General features: G+C 46.8%; 1 protein-coding gene across 1 annotated transcript in view; it reads right to left on the bottom strand.

Annotated features, from left to right (window-relative positions):
* KCNJ5 (potassium voltage-gated channel subfamily J member 5) overlaps positions 1 to 13,586 on the bottom strand; it is a 19,883-nt gene extending 6,297 nt beyond the window's left edge. Inside the window, exons 1-2 of the mRNA XM_027699380.1 lie at positions 13,201 to 13,586; positions 4,018 to 4,964 (exon numbers count right to left, since the gene is read on the bottom strand). Coding sequence (XP_027555181.1) covers positions 4,018 to 4,957 — 940 coding nt within the window. The 5' untranslated portion in view covers positions 4,958 to 4,964; positions 13,201 to 13,586. The remainder of the gene's footprint in view (positions 1 to 4,017; positions 4,965 to 13,200) is intronic.
* Between the last annotated feature and the right edge of the window lie 5,628 nt (positions 13,587 to 19,214).

The raw sequence follows: 19,214 nt of genomic DNA, 5'->3' as shown, positions 1-19,214 counted from the left end.
GGGAAGGGAAGGTTTGGGAAGGTTTGGGAAGGGAAGGTTTGGGAAGGGAAGGTCTTGTAGGATCTGCAGAGCGTGTCATCACATGGAGTGATGGCTTGTAGAAAAAAACTTGGGCTCTCTAATTGGATGAGCCAAATTCTCCACCACAACCCAGCTGACTCTGCATCCCAGGGAGGGGGGTGTGAATCCCTCCTGCTCTTGCCTGTCCCAGCAGCTTTGCTTTGCACACCCTGTCCCATTGGGGATCAGGAGGGAAGGGCAGAGCTCTGGCTGACAGCACCTGGAGCTGCTCCTTCCACAGGATGGCTCCAAGATTTTGTTTGCAGACAGTGGCAGCAGGAGTCCATTCACTCCCTTTTATTGCAGGGCAGATTTGGGGCAGCTGAGCTGGCCAAGTGTCCCTTTCTGCTCAGGCCAAAGGGAATGAATTCCCTGGAGTCATCCCTGGCCCAGCACATTAAGGATTCTCTGGGAGTGGTGCTGCTGCCCAGGAGCAGCACTGGGATCAGAACACTGGTTATTGATCTTGTCTTTACAGTGCTCCTTTCACTGGGCAACGATTCCAACAGATCTGCCCAGAAACCACCCCTCCCTTTGGCCTTTTATATCCTCCTGGGGCCTCACCCAGACTCAAACACTGATGGGAAAGACCCACATCCATGGGCTTTGTGCCACAGCTGGTTCTGTGGGAGCAGTCCCGAGTCCCTGGAGAGCTCTCACTACAATAACACAATGTTTATTGTGTTTTCCAGCAAAATAACAACATCACATTTTAGCCTGGCTGCTGTGCTGCTCTTCTTCAGTGTGTTGTTATTCAGGCTTTTCAAAATTCAAGTCAACTTGAAAACAAAAACATTGTTTTAAACCACAATCTTTTGTTTCGTAAAAAAAAACAAAAAGACCAATTACTTGAAGGGTGTGAACTCCTCAGAATTTACTCTACACTTTTCATTTGAAACTATTTACTGTCTTTGCTTTCCACTGGATCAGAATTAAACTTAAATGTCAGTAAATAGAGCTACTTGTTTCATTTGTAATATGTGTGTGGCTGGTTAAATCTATTGAAAACAGTTATAAAATTGCTGTCCCGAATTATCAGTGAAAAGTATTCACACTTTTACTCGACATCACACTTAAATTTCTTCTCATTTATATGTTGCCAATCACCATTTTGACCTGCTTCCAAAATACCTTATGAAAAATGCAGCTGTGTTTCCCCACCAGCACTGGCTGCATTTATGGTGGGATTTGCTGTTGTCTGTACACATGGACTGAGTTTCCATTAATTTTATTCCTGCCCACAAGCACAGAGCTGAGCACACACAACTCACAGCCCCTCGTGCCCCACGAATGGAGCTGGATTTCCTGACCAGGGAACCCTGTGGTGGTGGATCCTGATTTTTCACAGGGGTTACTAAGGAAACAAATGATCTGCTGTATTTTTATACTGCCCTGACCCAGCCCAGGCTGTAAGAGTGTCATGATTTAACAGCAGTCCTGCTGTGAGTACATGACACCATCCCTGGGAGCAGATGGGGCTGGCACAGGGAGATGGGAAGGGAAGAACCCAAAGAATTTTACTGGAGCAGATTTTAAGGTATAAAGGTCGGGATTAATATCCCTCAAAGGGCTTTATCAGTATTCCCAAGTGTGAGGATGAAGCAGGAAGGCACAAACAATCTCTGCAAGAGATTCTCCTTGTGACAAACCCCCCCTGCCCGGCTGCCATATGTCCCTCAGAGCCCATCCCAGCCTCAGAACTGGCTCACGGGATCACCTGAGGGCCATCCAGCTCTGGGTTCAGTGCAAACTGCCTCTTCCAGCCCCAATTTCTCCTTTCCCAGCCTGGCTGAGCCCAGCATAACTCATTTGCACAGATATGTTCAATCCCTCTGGGACAGGAGCCCATTTGTAAGGCAATGTTATTCCCATGCCATGCTTTTAATTCCGAGGTTGTTATTGATAATGACTTCCTCTCACACAGGCTGAGCTTCACTGAGAGCAAAGGGCTTCAAACAGAATTTATGGTGTCACTGTGTGACGAGGAAAGAGCCTTTGGACAAACCAGCAACATTCCATGCTCAGATTAGGAGGTTCTGGTCTCTAGTAGCTGTTCAGGCTCCCAGATAAGCTGCCATTACAAATCTTTGCCTTTGACAGTCTTTTCCACCCACCCCTTCTTTTGTCAGTGCTCTGCTGGGGGAGAACATTTGCCTGGCAGTGCCAGATAAATTCCATTTCTGCAGAGCAAACTCCAGCCCTGGTGCAGGGTAACCTCATCTCCCAACAGCTCTCTCTGGAAAAGTCCTAATCACCTCCTGACTAAAGCCAGATACTGGGACACTGAATTAGCTCTCTCTGTCTTTAAAAGCAAAAGTCTGGGATGCAGGAATTTGAGAGACTCCCCTTCCTCAGGCTGTTAGGACCCTAACAAGGACAAATCTCAAGAAGAGAACAATATTCAAAGTAAGCAAAGGCCAGAATTTGTGAGACAAGGTGCTGATACCTTCAAGTACTCGTACCAAGCTGAAAACCCTGGCTAGTCATTCAGAGGGAACCTCATCAAGATGGAAAACAAATCCAACCACCACCAACAGAAAAACCTTGGGCTCACAGGGCCACCTCATAACTAAACTACTTGAACACCAAGGGGAAAAACAGCTTATAAAAGCTTTTTGCAACTTCCTTGGATCAGTTCTAAGTGATTATGGGCAGCTCCATTGCCTGAATCCCAGACTTGCACAAGGAGTTTGAAACACTGCACCAGGAGCTAAAGGACCCATCTGTCACTGCTGATTACCTCAGACCACAACTTCCCACCTGACTCAGTCACAGGATGTTGTCCCAAGAGGTTCTCAGTCCAGGTGACATGGACAGTAAAATCTCACTGCCAAACTGCGCTCATTTTACCCCTTTCCTCCTCAAATCTGGGACTGATTGTTGATTCTACGTTTCCCCATCTTTAGACAGCACTTCCCTCCTCAGAGCTGCCTGACATTCCCCTTCCAGCCCCTGATTCCACCGAGGCACCCTGGGCTTGGAAGTCCTCCCTGAAGGATCTCAGGGTGTTTAAATACCCTCCCCGTGCTGGAAAAGCAGTGGGAAGAGCTGCCAGCTCCTCCTCACCCCTGAAACAAAGGAATGGGCTGCAAGAGGGGAAATGACCCCATGGTGCCAGGACTTTTAGAGCCACCCTGTTCCCAACCCAGAGCTTGGGAGATCCCTGTGGGAAGGAGCCTGGAGGCCATCCATGCACTCATCCACCTTTCTACACTCTGGAAGGCTGAGGCCCAGCGCTTTTCCAGATTTATTGTACATGGACACAGCCTTCTTTCATCACCTGCCACAAGCACCCCCCGAGGAGGAAACTGGGAATGGGCTGAGGAGATCTCCTGATCTGCCCATTACACAGCTCTGGTTAAGCTGTTAAATAGCTGCTGGGCTGCAAGAGGCACAACAGCAGTTTCTGTATTTTTCCTCTTTGAGCTCCTTTTGAATATATGTGTCCTGCACCACGTGCAAGTCATTCAGCTCCAGCACGTGCTGGTTTATGGGACACAGTAAGACTTGGACACTTCACAGCCTCCATTAAAAAGCAACACCACAGCAATACCTAAAATAGCACAGCCACAGCCAATTATTAATACAGAGGAGAAATGGGAAAAGATTTGTGCCATGAATTCTGATCACAGGAAACAGGACCATGAGAGACCTCAGGAATTCTTTTAATCCATTCCTTTTTCCCATGGATCAATTCTAAGTGATTATGGGCAGCTCCACAACTGACTCCTTTGCCTGAATCCCAGACTTACAAAAGGAGTGTGAAACACTGCAACAGGAGCTGGAGGACCCATCTTTCAGTGCTGGTTATCTCAGAGCACAACATCCCACCTGAGAAGGACAAAGGACCCTGTTCTCAGTCCAGGTGACACTGGCAGTAAAATCTTACTGCCAAACTGCACCTCGTTTTACCCCTTCCCCCCTCAAAACTGGGACTGATTGCTGACAGACTCTTACCTGTTGCTTCCACCATTCCTTCCAGGATGACCACAATTTCGAACTCCTCCTTCTCCAGCTGGGTACGAGACATCTCCCAGAAGGGGCTTTTCTCATTGATTTCGTGCGAGATGATCAGAGGTGACACCAGGAACAACCTGTCGTCCCCAGTGTCAAATCCCACGTTGATGTCCGTTTGGTTCAGGGGAATAAACTCTCCTTCTTTGGTCTGTTTGGACTTAATCAGTTTGGCTCTAATGGAAGCCTCGACAATGTGGGAATTGCGGAGGTCTCCGACCCGGAACATGAGACAGAGCTTCTCGTCCCTCATGGAGATCACAGCGTTGTTGGAAAACATGAGGGTCTCGGCCCTTTTCTTTGGTTGGCTGATCTTGACGAACATGCAGCCCACCATGAAGGCGTTGACGATGGAGCCCAGGATGGCCTGGATGAGGAGCAGCACGATGCCCTCGGGGCACTTCTCCGTGATCACCCTGTAGCCGTAACCGATCGTCGTCTCCGTCTCGATGGAGAACAGAAACGCGGACACGAACCCGCTGAGGTTTTCCACGCAGGGGATCCAGTTCTCGTCTTCCAGGTGGTCCAGGTCTCCCCGGATGTAGGCGATGAGCCACCATATGAACCCAAAGAACAACCAGGTGATGGTGTAGACCATGGTGAAGACCAGGAGGTTGAAACGCCACTTGAGGTCCACGAGGGTGGTGAAGAGGTCGCTGAGGTAGCGGTAGGTCTCCTGCACGTTGCCGTGGTGGACGTTGCACTTGCCGCTCTTCTCCATGTACCGCTGCCGGGGCTTCTTCCCCTCGGCCGAGATGAGGCGCGTGCGGTCGGTGGCGATGGGGACATCGTCCCGAGCCTGCTTGGGAATCTTCTTGGGCTCCCTGGAGGTCACCCCGATGTCCATGTCCTGGTTCATGAAGATTCTGGAATCTCCAGCCATGGCTGGGCTGCAGGACAAAGAAATACGGTCTAAGATGGAAGGAAAATTGCTGAGACAAACCCCCTTTTCTGTCACTGTCTGAACCACTAGACCTTGTTATGGGAAACACTTTGAGAGGGTTCAGCTTTTCTCCCCCAACAGCCACTAGTTAAATATAATAAATGTAAATAAATGTGATATATATATATTCCATAAATTATATATATATAATATATATAAACAAATATAATAAATGTAAATAAATTATATAGTAAATAGATAATATAGTAAATATATAAATATAATGAATACATAAATAATTATATGATATAAAATAATTATCTATATTATATATAATTAACAATATATAATTATATACCAATAGTTATATAAACAATACAACATATCTATAAATATAGTGAATATATAAAATATAAACAATGATCTATAAATAATATTACAAATATAAAAATATATAAATAATGATATAATATAACAAATATAGAGATAATAATTATATGATATAAAATAATTATCTATGTTATATATAATTAACGATATATAATTATATACAAATAATTATATAAATAATACAACATATATAAACTATAATGAATATATAAAATATAAACAATGATATATAAATAATATGATAAATATATAAATATATAAATAATGATATAAATAATATAACAAATATGCAGATATAATAAATATATATAAGGATATAAATATATAAATAATGACTCTGAGATGAGCTTTGTGGGTTAAAACTTGGTGGTAATAACACCAAGGCCAAGGGTTCAATCCCCTGGGTGTGTCATTCACTTAAGAGCTGGACTTAATGATCCTTGTGGATCCAACTCAGAATATTCTGTGATATTCTGTGATATTCTGTGGTTCTGTGACATATAATAAATCTAAACCTAAATCAATACAATGCTGTGAAGTTAAATAGTGATTTATTATCCACAGGCTCTTTAAACATCAATGAGCTGCCAGTCACTCCTGGAACCTCAGAGAATCTGGTGATGGGCAAGGTTGGGAGTCAGGAAATAGTTAAACCTTGTAACATTTTCTGGGGGTATTTTTTGTCCTTAGATTTTTTTTGCACACCAAATTTGCTTGAGATCAGAACTAGGAACAAAGTCAAGATACATCAACACATCTGTTCAAGAGGGACTGGAGTTGTTTGATGCCTCAGGTTTTGGGTGCATATCAAGAGAAACCTTAGGAATGAACAGAAAATGCTGAGCACCACTGTCTACCTAAACCTCACCACATGTCTAAATTATGCATGAAGGTTTCCCTCACAGTCAGCAGAGAGAGGCGTCTCCAGGGATAATTCAGATTTCTGAAGTTTATTCTGTGAGCCGGGGCTTCAAATGTGAACCAGACCCTGAACGAAGCATCTGGAATTCCACACGGGCAGGTGTGATGGATCCAGGCCTGCTGTTAGTGGGATCTCTCAGAACTCACCCCTGACATTAGACAGAATCACCAGGCACTCATTAAAATCCCACTGCCCACACGCAGAATTCTGCTTGCAGAGACACAAATAAATAACACAAAATGACGGCTGCAATGATTTTTGCAGGTTATAATGTAACATCCTGTTTACTAAGATGATTAGATACTCCTTTAAAAAATGAGAGTCTTGACTCTGGATGCAGGGCATAGACAAAATCTCCATCAAAGACTCCCTAAGCAGCCTTAGGGATATCAAAGATAGAGCAGCAATATTTTCTATGGCGTTCATTCTCTGCATTGTCCTCTGCAAATCCTATTAAAACCTAACTAAATCTATTACTGCTCCCTCTATCTTTAATCTTCTTATGCTCCTGTGAATGAGAAAAGGTGTAGAGCTACAATTAAGAGTATCTTGGGAAAGACAATTTTAAGACCGAGCAAAGCAGCTTCATCTTTTCGGTATTAAAAAGCACGAAGGGTGGGCGGGAAGGAAGCAGAGGCAGGATGAATAAATGAGGCAACAAATTTCCACTTCCATTCTGCTGCAGCCAAGTCTGGTTAACAGCAAGGAGTTACTCTGAGCCCTTGGCTAAGTCACCATCAATCGTGACTCCAAGGAAGCAGCCGGAGCTGGTTGCTGGAACCAGCCCCGCTGGCCCCGCTCACAGGAGCCCAACCATCTGTCCCAGCCCAGCCCCAGAGCTGCTGCACGCTGCCACATTTGCCTGCTTAGAAGGTTTTGGGCCAGGGCTGAGCCAGTGCAGCCACAGGAAGGGGGAAATAATAGGGATCAGTGGTGCTGGGATGGTCAGTCAGGAGGGATCAGCTTTGCCACCCCACTGCAGTGATCCCAGACAACCCCAGTGCTGTGTGTTCCCTTTCTCCAGCAGCAACACCGAGGATTTGGACAGAGTATTCACTCCCACCTCTATTTCCATCCCTCCTGAAGGCAGGGCTCCCAAGAGCTGGCTCATGGGGGATTTAGACACATCTTTTTTCACTACCTGTTGCAATGGGAATCTCCCGACCCCTCTGCACGGTGGTGTTTGTCCCCACACACGTGTAAAGTGCCTGCCAGAGGCTGTCAAACAACAATCTGTCAAATAATAACCACCTGTCAAATAATTAGTGTCAATAATGACATTGACTCTCACTTCACATGGCAGAACAATGACACACTTTTTTACCCCCTCTTTAATAGGAAAAGAAGCCTCCCATCCTCTGCCTGAAAGGGAATCAGGTGGTGAAGAACCTCTTTGCTTTCTTCTTATGAATATCCCTCTTGATATATGTTTGCATTGATTGATTAATCTAAAATTACTCCTTTCGGATAAAAAGCTTTTAATCAAACTAAATGTAAAACCAGGCAAGTGTAGCATGTTTTCAATTTTAAAAGGACTGCTTTAAAGATAATTTTATTATAAAAGTTATGTTTGAAGCTGAGTTTCACTGACACTAAGACAGAAAAAGCAGTTTCAAGACATTAATCTAGTGTAAGGTTTCATCTTCTAGGTTTGTACCAAAAAGACCAAAAGGATCTGAAAACATATTAAAAAGAACAGAACAAAAAGAGCCCAAAAGCCTAAATCCCTGGAAATATCACTCTGGTGGAGCAGGGAAGAGGAACTGCCCCTTAATGAACGTACAGAGAAACCTGCTTTAACTAAACAGTCCAAGGACTGGCAACATCCCTTTTGTAGTGCTACTGATCTCCAACAACAGGGCAACTGAAACCTTTCTGGAAACCTTCAGGAACACCTTACAAGTGATCCATTAAAGCAGGAACATTCCTGCTGGGTAAGAGCTTCACTGGCGGCTTCAGTGGCAACACAATTCCTGCTGATGTTGGATCTTAAACTCTCCCATCGTACGAGAAGTGTAACCTCAGTATGTGGTTACTGGAAATAATTGAGCAGCTGAATTTTTGCTTTAGATTCTTTAAAAAGAATGATCTTGGTCAGCAGTTTGAGCACAGCTTTGGGTGGCTGCACACCAGCCAGCTCTCTGCTTCAAATGATTTTCTCCAAAAGTATTTTCTCTCTAATTCTGAGCAAATCACTGCTTTCCCCTCTGCCTTAATTCCCCAATGGTAAAATTTATGATACGGACATGAACAGTCTGTGAGATCCCAGGCACAAGGAAATTTGCTGTCATTCCTTTATCATTATTTTAACTGCCCTGGAAACTTTAGCACACAGGACAAGATGCTCCAAAAGGAGCACTGGAAGGACTTGGTTAACTCCTTCCCTGTGTAATAAACTGCCACTGCTGCCAAGCACAAACATCTTTCCCACAAAATGGGAAATATGTGCTAGCATCTCCCAAAGGCTCAGCCTGCAGTGTGTAAATCCCTGCCCCTCCAGCACAGAGCTCCACGAGGCCAAATTACCTCTTCCAGTCACACCCCCCGTCCTGTTCCTCTGGCATTTCCCATCTTTGGTTAAACGAGGCCAGGATAATAAAAATGTCACTTTTTACAAAGCTGCCTTCCTTCAGGACAGGCTGCTGCCCAAGGAGCTGTGAGTCAGTGCATTATCACCCTGGCAGAGAGGCTCTTTATCAGGCTGGCTGTTGTTGAGCCGCTGCCCAGATGACAGAGCGGGGCCGGCGGTGACATTTCGGGCTCTCAGATCTGCTGAGAGGAGTCAGGTTGGGTTTAGGGGACAACCTCTGGCAGAGCTGCTCCAAGCCCTGCCTGGCAGAGCTGAGGTGCCTCCTGACAGCTCCAGCAATTTGCTGAAGACATCACAGAAGGTAAAACATGAAAAGTCTGCAAGAAACTTTTTCCCTGCTGACCAGGGTGACTTTTTCCCTTTAACCATCTCTGATCTTGCTGAAGTGAACACCAGTTTATCTGGGGATAGGATTTGCTGCTGGAGAGGAGTAAACTGGAGACAGGAGGAGTTTAAAAACATGAATTTGTCATCAAATTTGTGTAAAAACAGACTTCTTTTGTTTCTTTTAAACCTGATGCCTGTGTTTTCTCTCATTATGAGAATAATTGAGCAACTGTTCTTTAGCAAACCTCCCACACCTTCCCAAAACAGAATTTTACTTAACTCTGTCAGCTTTTTTTTTTTCCAGACAATGAGCCCTGTACTACTCAACAAACAATCAATGATACTAAACAGATATTACTGGAAAATCTGACCTGGTTGTTTTGCTGCCCTTTGGCCCACACCATATAAAACAAAGACAAGGTTGCTGTGCCCAGGTTCCTCTGGGCCACATAATTCTCCTTTAGGTTACACTGCTGCAAGGGAATGAAATTCTTAATTGGCAGATACTGATAATATGGGAAAGTTGGCAGAAGAATAAAGCAAATGAAAGCAGCAGCACCCAAAGAGAATAAAAGAGTTGGTTGCTGAACATTGAGTGGTAGTGGAAAGATGAAGGAAGAAGAAGAAATCTTAGGAAAAAATGGCCTTTGACACCCTGAGGATAAATGACTGTTAGACAGGTACTGACTTAGGTGGGGCTTTGATTTCCCTGAGAAAGGCATCTTTCCCTCTATCCTTTTATTTACTTTTATTTCCTGTCTATGTATGACTGAGACTGAACAGTCAACACCAACACCTTTCGACACATGCAAGAAGAAGAAAGGCAGGTAAATTTTGTGTCAATCATGTAATCTTTTGGTTTTCTGACTTCACATTAACAGAGGTCGTGGTGGTGCCTCTCTGGGAAGTGCCTGGAGATCCACAGGTGGAGGGGGGGCTGAGAACAGGTTTGCTGTTCAAAACCAGGGCAAAAGCTTGAAAGAAACTGCACAGGAAAGGAGCCTTGGGGCACTTCACTAATAAACGTGGGTCAAAAGCTTCCTCAGCCCAATATTTCCTTTCATAACCTCACTCAGCACTGAGGGGGGATGATGCCCCTCATTTCCTCCAGGTTTTTGATGTCTCAGCACTGCTTTCATCACACAAAGGAGCTCCTCTGGGGCTGGAGGAGACCCCCCCAGTACCCAAACTGGGTGACTGATGGTCCTCATGGAGCAGGAGGACTCTGTGCTTGTCCCAGAGCTGGGCTGCTGATGGCCCCTGTCTGCCCAGAGTCCATTTGGCTCAGAAACACCCAAACAGAAGGTGTTCTGTCTTTCCAAACAAAATCCCTCTGGCCAGGGAGTTAATATGACACAAAGAAAGAGTTCATGGGCATTTGTACTTTAATTTTACCTTCTAATTACGTCCCAATCCATCCTTCTCCCCAGCAATGCTGGATAGTCCCAGCTCTAATATCCCTTTCATTGTCACTTGTGAGGTACCAGGGGGACCCTTCCAATCCCACAGTATCCAAGTGTTTCCCAGCATCCAACACAGGTATCATATGCTTACAAATTTTATTTATGTATTTATCAAGAGCTGTGGAATAAGGAAATGCTCTATATCCCATATTTCAAGATGGGGAAGTCAGTCACAAAGATGCTTCTTCCAGACTCACATTAGGAGTCTGTGGCAGGGCAGAGAATTAAATTTAGCATTTCCAAAATCCTAAATGAGTTCCTGTAATCACTGCACAACTCTCTTCTCCTTTCCCCACTCCAGCAGCAGTGAATACAGCCCCTGTCTGCTTCAGGTGTGTCTAAAGATTGCTCTGCAGAGCCTACACAGCCTGATCTATCAGCATGAATAACTAGGAAGATTATTTCTAGTGCCAAGAAAGACAGTTTCTGTTCTCTCCACAGATTTCAAATAGGTTTTTCCCTCACCTTTGGATTGAAGTATAAAAAATCCCACAGATAAGACAACCTCACAGTTGTCTCAAATATAATAACTTCAGACCTATGCAGAAAACACTGGAGAAACTAAACTGATAAGATACACTGGGGTAGGGTTTTTTTACAGAAAAAAGAGATGAAAATTAGAAAATGCCTTTTGAGTTGTCGTAATGATCCCAGTGTACAGGCTTTAACAACCTGTTACAGCACAAGGACTGGAGAACATGGAGTTTCTACAGCATAAAAGGTATCTCCTACTTGCTGTGCCACAACTGCATAGGGTGGATGGGAGGATAAAATCCAGGTAACTCTCAGTTAATTATCTTATACTTCACTGCATTAAAAAGTCCCTGTGCAAAGGATGCAATCACAATATTATGCTCTTAGGTGTTTTTCTTAAGTTAGAACATATATTTTCTCTACCAACAAATAAAACACGAAAATAAACCAATTTGATCCTTCCACCTCCAAGGGGGTGACTCTGCCTGAGGCACTTTGCAGCCTCTCTGTCTCTGCCCTCTCACCCCAGTCTCTATTTTTAGGGGCACCTTATGGCATGACTGAAAATGTGACTGTTGTCTTTCACCCAACACTGAACAAAGAAAAAGAGACACCTTTGTCCTGATAAGACACTCCTGTCTCTCCTGCTGTTTGCACACAGCAAACATTGTGAATATTGGGGAAAGCAGAACCTCGATTTTAAGGGAAAATTCTGCCCCAAGAGCACAAACATTCCTGTTCTCCACTGTTTAGGAATTCACCATTACAGCACCTGAGAATCACTCTGTAATTGGCAGCTGCCTTGAAAAATACAATAAAATTGTTTGTACCACTTCACACTTCCTCAGTACCTTGCATCCAAAGAGTTCACAGATGAACTGACCAAACACAGGCTCTTTTTGCCCCAAGGCCTTCAACTCACTGCAGAGAAGGGTCACAGAGAGACAAACCAGCCTCACACAAACTGCTGGGGCAGTGCCAGTGCTCACCCCACACATCCAAGGGCCTCTCCTGACCTCAAACCCAACAGAAAGTGGGTGACTTATATAAAAGAGTCTGGAGATTTGCCTCAGAATATGATTCCAAAACTCTGTTTGCCTTTTTTTTGGCAAATAATTGGGCTGGAAATTTCCAGAGATGGAGAATATTCCCCCAGCACAAACACTGCCCCCCCCTCCCCACCTGCCACAGGAGATGCTGGTGGTTTGGACTGGTCAGAGCACAAGGGAGAGAAGCCACTTTGGTTTCCCTCTCAGCTGCTCTGCTACAAACCCAAAGTCTACCTAGAAGAGGTAGGAGGAAGGAGCTGCGTGATGCCAGAATCCCCAAAATCAGATGGCAAGTTTTTTGGGACAGGGCCACTTTCTGCCAGTTCTTCATTGGCTCCTGAAACTCTCCAGTCAAAGCCAAGGGAGCTGTACAAAAGTGAGCATGGGGCTCCCACCCAGCATGTGCTGACACGAACTGGAGGGCTCCGGGCATCTTTGTGAGGGATGCAACAGGACATGGATAAAAAAATCGGTCATGTTTTACCTCCCGGAGCTACGAACCCCCCAGGGATTCCCAGTGCAGTACATTCCCTGTCCCCTCCAAGGGCTGAACATGCCCCTTCATCGGCTGGAGACTGTGCTCCAGGGCTCTTTAAACTCTCAGCTCATAGGCAAGTATCCTAATTATGAAAGAATTTAATCTTTGACTCCAGATAAGGATTATGGAGTCACTCCATGCATTTCAGGGCTGCTGACTGATCAGTCTCCCGGCGCCCTTTGCATTCCAGCGATCTCCTCTAACCCGAGCAGGTCGCATTTTTTAACGTGTATTCCTGCAGAATCCCTGCGATCTGACGGTGCTTTTGCCCAAGACCAACATCCCATCCCTGGCTTCCCACAGAGTTCCCTGGCGCTGGGGAGTTGGACAGCGGCACAGCTCCAGCTCCCACCGCGCCGGCTTTGGGGAGCCTGGCGCTCGGCTGACCCGACACCTCACCTCAGTCCTCCCGCCTGCTGTGCTCCCGGTCCTCGGCAGCCGGAGGAGCGCAGGAGGGAGCCGGGATAACAAAGGAAATGCGGTGACTTACTCGCTACGAGCGGCTCCGCATCAGTGTCGCGCCCTCGGGGGCAGCCGGGCGGGAGCGGGGCGTGGGGAGCGCGGCTGGAGCAGGGCCGGTCCATGCCATCACCGGCGAGCTGGGCTCGTCCTCGGGTCCCCGCGCTGCCTCCTGCCTCCTTCCCTGACAGGAGAGAACATTTACGTGGCACTGAGGATGAGGATGCCCACGCCCCTGTCCCCGGGTATCCCTGATTTCCCTGCTCTGCTCCAAACCCTCCGCTGCTGCGGAGATACTTTTGCCTCTCCTCTGCCTGCCTGTCCCTGCTCCCGCCTCTCCCGTTCCAAGGGATTCTTGGCGGTATAAAGCTTTTTAAGGGCTGGGGCAGAGGGGAGGGAGGGGAGGCTGCGTGTGACAGCGCCTTATCTGTTGTGAATGAGCCGGAGCGGAGGTGGGGAGGGAGGGCGAGGGAGGGGTTTGGGCGCTGCCGAGCGCGGGGAGGGCTGGTGAGGAGGGGGAGAGGCGAATCCGAGCCCTGGGGCTCGGGATCACAGGAGCTTTGGGGCTGGGAAAGACCTCCGGCATCCTCGGGTCCGACCCGCGGGGGCTGCGCTCCCCGAGCGCTCCCCCGAGTGCTGAGTTCCCTTCTCCTCCCGGGATCTCCTGTCCCGGATTTACTGGAGGGGATGTCGGGTTTGAGGGGGTGGGGGCTGTGGTCTTGTGTTTTTAAAATCACACAAACAGAAAGCAGTTCCCAAAACCAGGAGGGAGCCGCACATTTCACAGAGACCACGTGTGTCCATAGCCATCGGCACTGGGGGAACTCTCTCATCCAGGCTGGATCAAGGAATTTGGGAAAAGTGGGGACAAGGAGGGCCAGTGTGATTCCTCTGGCACGCTCTCCTTGCCTGTCAACCATCAAGCTCCTGCCGTGGTGTTTGCTGATGGAGTTGTGGTGTTTTCCTGGGATTCATCCAGGGAATGCTCTCAAAGTTCTTCAGTGCTTTGCTGTATTTTTTATCTTTTTCTTTTTTCTCCCTTTTTTTTTTTTATCATTGATAATACCACACTGTCTCCTCAGCTTAGTAAAATATTTTCTTTTCTGAAAAGCAAATGTCAGGCCAGCAGCAGATATGAGCCAGACCTGCCTGGTGACTGCAGGTTGCCTCCAGGCTTTGTTGCCCTGTTCCCCTAATCCTGTCCTCCTGTCCTCCCTAATTCTCTGCTCCGGGGCCACATTCATTACAGCCCATCAGAAATGCTTTCACAGATTTATCTGGTCAAGAAAAGAGAACTTCTCAAAACCAAAGCACCGCAGCAATGTGTCAGTATAGCTGGAATATTAAAGCTATTTTTCCCTCGTTCTGCTTTGAGTTATTTTCAATTTATTTTTTTTTTAAATTACACTATCACTAATGAAATACATCAGCATTGGAATGGCATTTTTATTTTACAGTGTGGACATTTTGCAACCTATTATTTGCATTTCTTTTTTTTGAATCGGTTAAAAATGGAACTAGTGGAGCTTCCTGTAGATCATAAAACCTTTTTCTGATCAGGTTAATTCTAGGCTACATTAACACCTTATTATGGAAACTAGACTGGAGAAATGCACAGCCAGAGAGGGAAATAACCAGAAATTTGAATATTATGAATAATCATATTGCCTAGGGGCTGGGTTAAGAAGCCCATCTCTATAAGCACACACCTTTTATCAGAGTTCTTCTCTGATCTTTATGGGGAATCACAGAATCAGAAAATCATTAAGGTTGAAAGCAATCTCCAAGTTCACTGAGCCCAACCACAGAGGTTGGATCTGGCCAGCTGGGACAAGAACCTGGAGCCAGACCAAGGACTTAGTCCATTAAAAATTGGGTTTGCAGATGTAATTTTGCTTTTCCACTTGTTAGTTTGTATTTCCCACTCCAGCACCGTGTGGGCAGTGAGATGAGCCCAGCCAGCCTGGCTCCTGTTGTAGCATTAGCTGCAAACAGCTCCGAGGACTGAACCCAAATCAGCAGTGAAACCATTTGCAGTGAAAGCAAAAGGCCTGGTAATAAAGTGCTGATTAAATCCACTGAAATTATGTTACATCTTCTGCCTGCTCAGAGCTCTCAGGGATGCCTTTGCAGCAGGATTAGTTTTACCTTTTAGGAGTGTGTCCATGATAACGTTATAAAAGTGCAATTTGGGGAGTACATTAACAGTTTGGGTATTTTAACAAGCATTCAAACTTCCTTACAAAGTTCTAAGCAGTAATTCATCCACTGTGAGAGTCAGTCCCCCCTAAAATCACAGTGTTGGCTTTCAGAGCAGGTCCCTGGATGCTGCTCCAGCAGCACTAAGGACAGTGCCACCTTCAGAACGGCCTCAGCTCTGCTTCCTCCTTCATTTCACCTCATTTAATAAGATTTAGAATGAATTTAGGAAATGGAGAAGGACCTTTCGTGCTGTCCAGCCAGCAACCCTGGAGGAACAGTCTCTGAAAGGCAGAGCTGGTGTGTCATGGTCAAGGCAAGGAGAAGTCTTCCTTCCCACCTCCCACACACACTTGTCCAACACATCCCGACTCCAAAGGCACGGACAGGGGTCCCAGGGGAGCAGAACGAGCTCACGGTGTGGCCACTGCTGCGGGGAGTGTTTGCCCCACGGCTCCCGTGTGGGACTGGCTCTGTGCCTCATGCAGCGCCAGTAACACCTTTTTTGGAGCACATTCCCTGTTTTCCTGGCGGTGGAACTCTGACAGGCACTGCCATCTGCTGGCACGGGCCCTGCCCACCAGCCCTGCAGACACCACACGAGGGGGTGCCGGGAGGGGTTAAAGCCGGGGCTGCTTTTCCACAGCCCCTCTCAACCCCCGGGGCTGCAGAAAGTCCCATTTCCCCAACTTCCCACACGTGTTCTTCAGCTGGGAAACGAGACCTCTCCCCTAAGGACGTTTGTCCACGAGCAGGTGGATAATTCTGACCCTTCTCCACCTTCTGGGGTCACACAGAGCTGTGCCCACCCACCTGCCCGAGTGCCAGCTCAGCGATTTCGCCCTGACCCACAGATCCCACCCAGCACACACCGTGAGGGCTTTTTGTGCTGTGGTTCCTCCCTGGCACAGGGGCTGATGCACCAGACACCTCTCAAAGCCACAAAAAACAGGGCACTTGAGAGGTACCTACTTCAATCAGCATTAGAGGCCTTTTAGGAGCCATTTATCTGCTCACCAGGGAGGCAGCACCTTCTCCCTGGCTCTGAGTCTCTACATCTTGGTACTTTGCTTCCTCATTCCTACACTGTAAATTAGTTTCACGTATTATTTCAACTGACATCTTCCAAATTGTACTGATTAAAGACAAGCCAGACCTAAAAACAGTTTTCCAGCTGGAAACCGCCCTTCAGGGAGTCAGTGACATCACTGTGCCCTTGCTGAGCTGGGGAAAAGTTGTCAATGGCCTCCAAAGTTTGAAATATGTTAAAAAGCTGCAGGTGTCAGCTGCCTGCAGAGGGTGGATTTAACACCAAATGTCAGGACAGCTGGAGTGCCTTTGGACTCCTGTGGAAACGTGGAAATGCAGAGGGACTGCTGCTCTGTTCAGGATGGGATTCAGCCCAGGCAATGCCATTTAGGATGCACTGGGCTGAGTCCAAACAGCCATGCTATTCCCTTCTAACTGATGCAGAGACAGGTAGGATCAGAAGGCAGCTAAAATAGACCTTTATGTTAGAGCAGGATGAATTATCTGATTCCAGCAGCATGGAGACACAAATTTCACTTCAGTGCAACATCTTAATGTTCCTGGGGGTGCTCACAAGGCCTGACAGCAGTTGCTGCTCTGCTCAAAGGACACACAGGGCTGTTGCCAGGAGGAATTATGGCAACTGTGGAGTGCTCAGCTCCTGGATTCACAAACAGAACAACAAGATGTGGAGGAACAAATTCTAATCTCATTTTGGTATAATTTCAAATTATACCTGGCTCAGAGAGTGATATACATCACAATGTATATCAAAAGCTTTCATCAAATGAACAGTGTGAATTTCTGCAGGTTCCTGTAGTATGAAACAGGGCAGCCCAATTTTTGAGCTGCCATGAACCAAATGGGGAATTGCCTCCATTTTCCTGGTGTTTCATGGGACATCAACGAGCCCCCTCCCTGATGACCACAGACTGGCCTGACACTCATTACCCACAGGGGCAGTGTTGGGGTTCGTTATTACCCAAATAACTCATTCCCCAAAGGGACAGTGATCCCTGAGAGCCCAGGGCTGGGGGTACCTGCTCTGCAGTCACTGCAGGCTCTGCTCGTGTTGAGAGCAGAGGGAGCAGCAGTGCCTTCAGGGAGCGTTTTAATTCGTTGTGCAATTTGATCTCTGGAATGAGAGATGTCTCTTCCCGTTTGTCAACCATTAACCGACCATCCCACCAGAAGAAAACAGAGTTGTAAGAGGCAGTGCTGGAAACAACGTCTAAGATTGTCTCCTCCACCTCCACCCTCCCCTGAGCCTTCAGCTGAGGCTCTGGGAGCCCTGATGTGACAGTCACCCACTCTGTCTCGTCTTCCTTTTGTGTTTTGGGGCTTATTCATCGCCCCGGATCCAAATGAACCTTGGGGAGTAGGCACAGAGGCAGACAAGGGGAAGGAGAAGTTTCCGCAATAAACTCCCCCGCTCGGTGTGTGGAGGAGTGAGCTCTGCCACGGCCTTTGATGTGATAATGAGGAGCTGATGCTCACCCAGGGAACGAGGCAGCTCCTCTCTCTCGCAGCTCCACGGGGCTGGAGCCTGGCACCGGTTCCCCGAGCCAACACACATCCCGATCCTTCCCACCTTTGAACTTCTGCATTGCCCGCGAGTGGGTTAGTCCGGTTCTTACTGAACTGCTGTTATAATTAACACTAATTAAGCTCTTGTTTCGCAGGTGCTGCAGCAGAACCTAAGGCTGAAGGGCACCCAGGGACTAAACTTCCCACTGAGGCCCACGGGAGCTGCAGGGCAGGAAAACACAGGCAAGGGGACCCTGTGTGTGAGCTGGCACATGTGTGCCATCTCCTCTGGGAATGAACCACCACTCCAGCTTCCAGCTCTGTTCACTGCCTGGGAGCTCAGAAACAGCCAAATCTACCAGTCACAGCACACTCTAATGATGGCAAATTTATGGAGACAATTTCCTTGTTAGGCTGTCACAATTCAAAAGGGTTTCTGACAGACGCAAAGGCTTTGGTTCTTTCAGGTGGGAATCTCATTGCACTGATTTCCCTCTTAAAAACAGGCAGCCTTCCCTTTGGATCGGGATGGGATGGGTGCATATGGGATATAACCAGAAAGGTACAGTCTAAAATCAGCCACTAATTAACCCCTTTGTTGAAAAAGGATCTCACCTTTTCCCACAAAGGCTTGTGGCTTTCCCAGGAGACAAGAGGTCGAGCCAGCAACTCCTTCATTTAACCAGGAGGAATCTTCCATCTGACTATCAATATCTATATTGTATATAGATATATATAGATATAGTATCTGTATCTAACTATAATCTAACTAGGCCAATATTTAGTTGATTCCAAAAGATTCCACAAAGTCTCTGCATGAGTGTGTAACCTTTGGGCAGCAGTGGGAGCTCAACCAAAGCCCTGTGTGCTCCCTTCCAGTCCTCTGGGAACCTCTGGGAACCTTCCAGTTCCCTCTGGGAACCAACGACCCACTGAACATCACAGGGCAGAGTAACACAAACCAGCCTCTTCTAGCATATTTTTTCAAATGGGAAGAGTGTACAACAGTTCACAGACTCAGAATATTCTGAGTTGGGAGGGACCCCCAAGGATCCTTGAGTCCTGCTCTTCAGTGAACGGCCTGTACAGGGATGGAACCCACAGTCTTGGCATTATTGACACCACATTCTGTGGCCACTTAGCAGAAAGCACAATCTGCAGGGCAAACCCAATTGATCCTGAAGATCAGTTTGAGGCACTGCATGTCAGCACACCTGGTTTATTTAACTGGCACATTTCAGTCCTATTTGCAATCCACTCTTAGGAACTAAAAGCAACTCAGCCTCTGTT

Source organism: Neopelma chrysocephalum, unplaced genomic scaffold (assembly GCF_003984885.1).
Source record: "Neopelma chrysocephalum unplaced genomic scaffold, ASM398488v2 Primary Assembly neopelma1_138, whole genome shotgun sequence".
In the NCBI taxonomy this organism is placed as follows: domain Eukaryota; kingdom Metazoa; phylum Chordata; class Aves; order Passeriformes; family Pipridae; genus Neopelma; species Neopelma chrysocephalum.
This window is presented reverse-complemented; position numbering and strand designations above follow the sequence as displayed.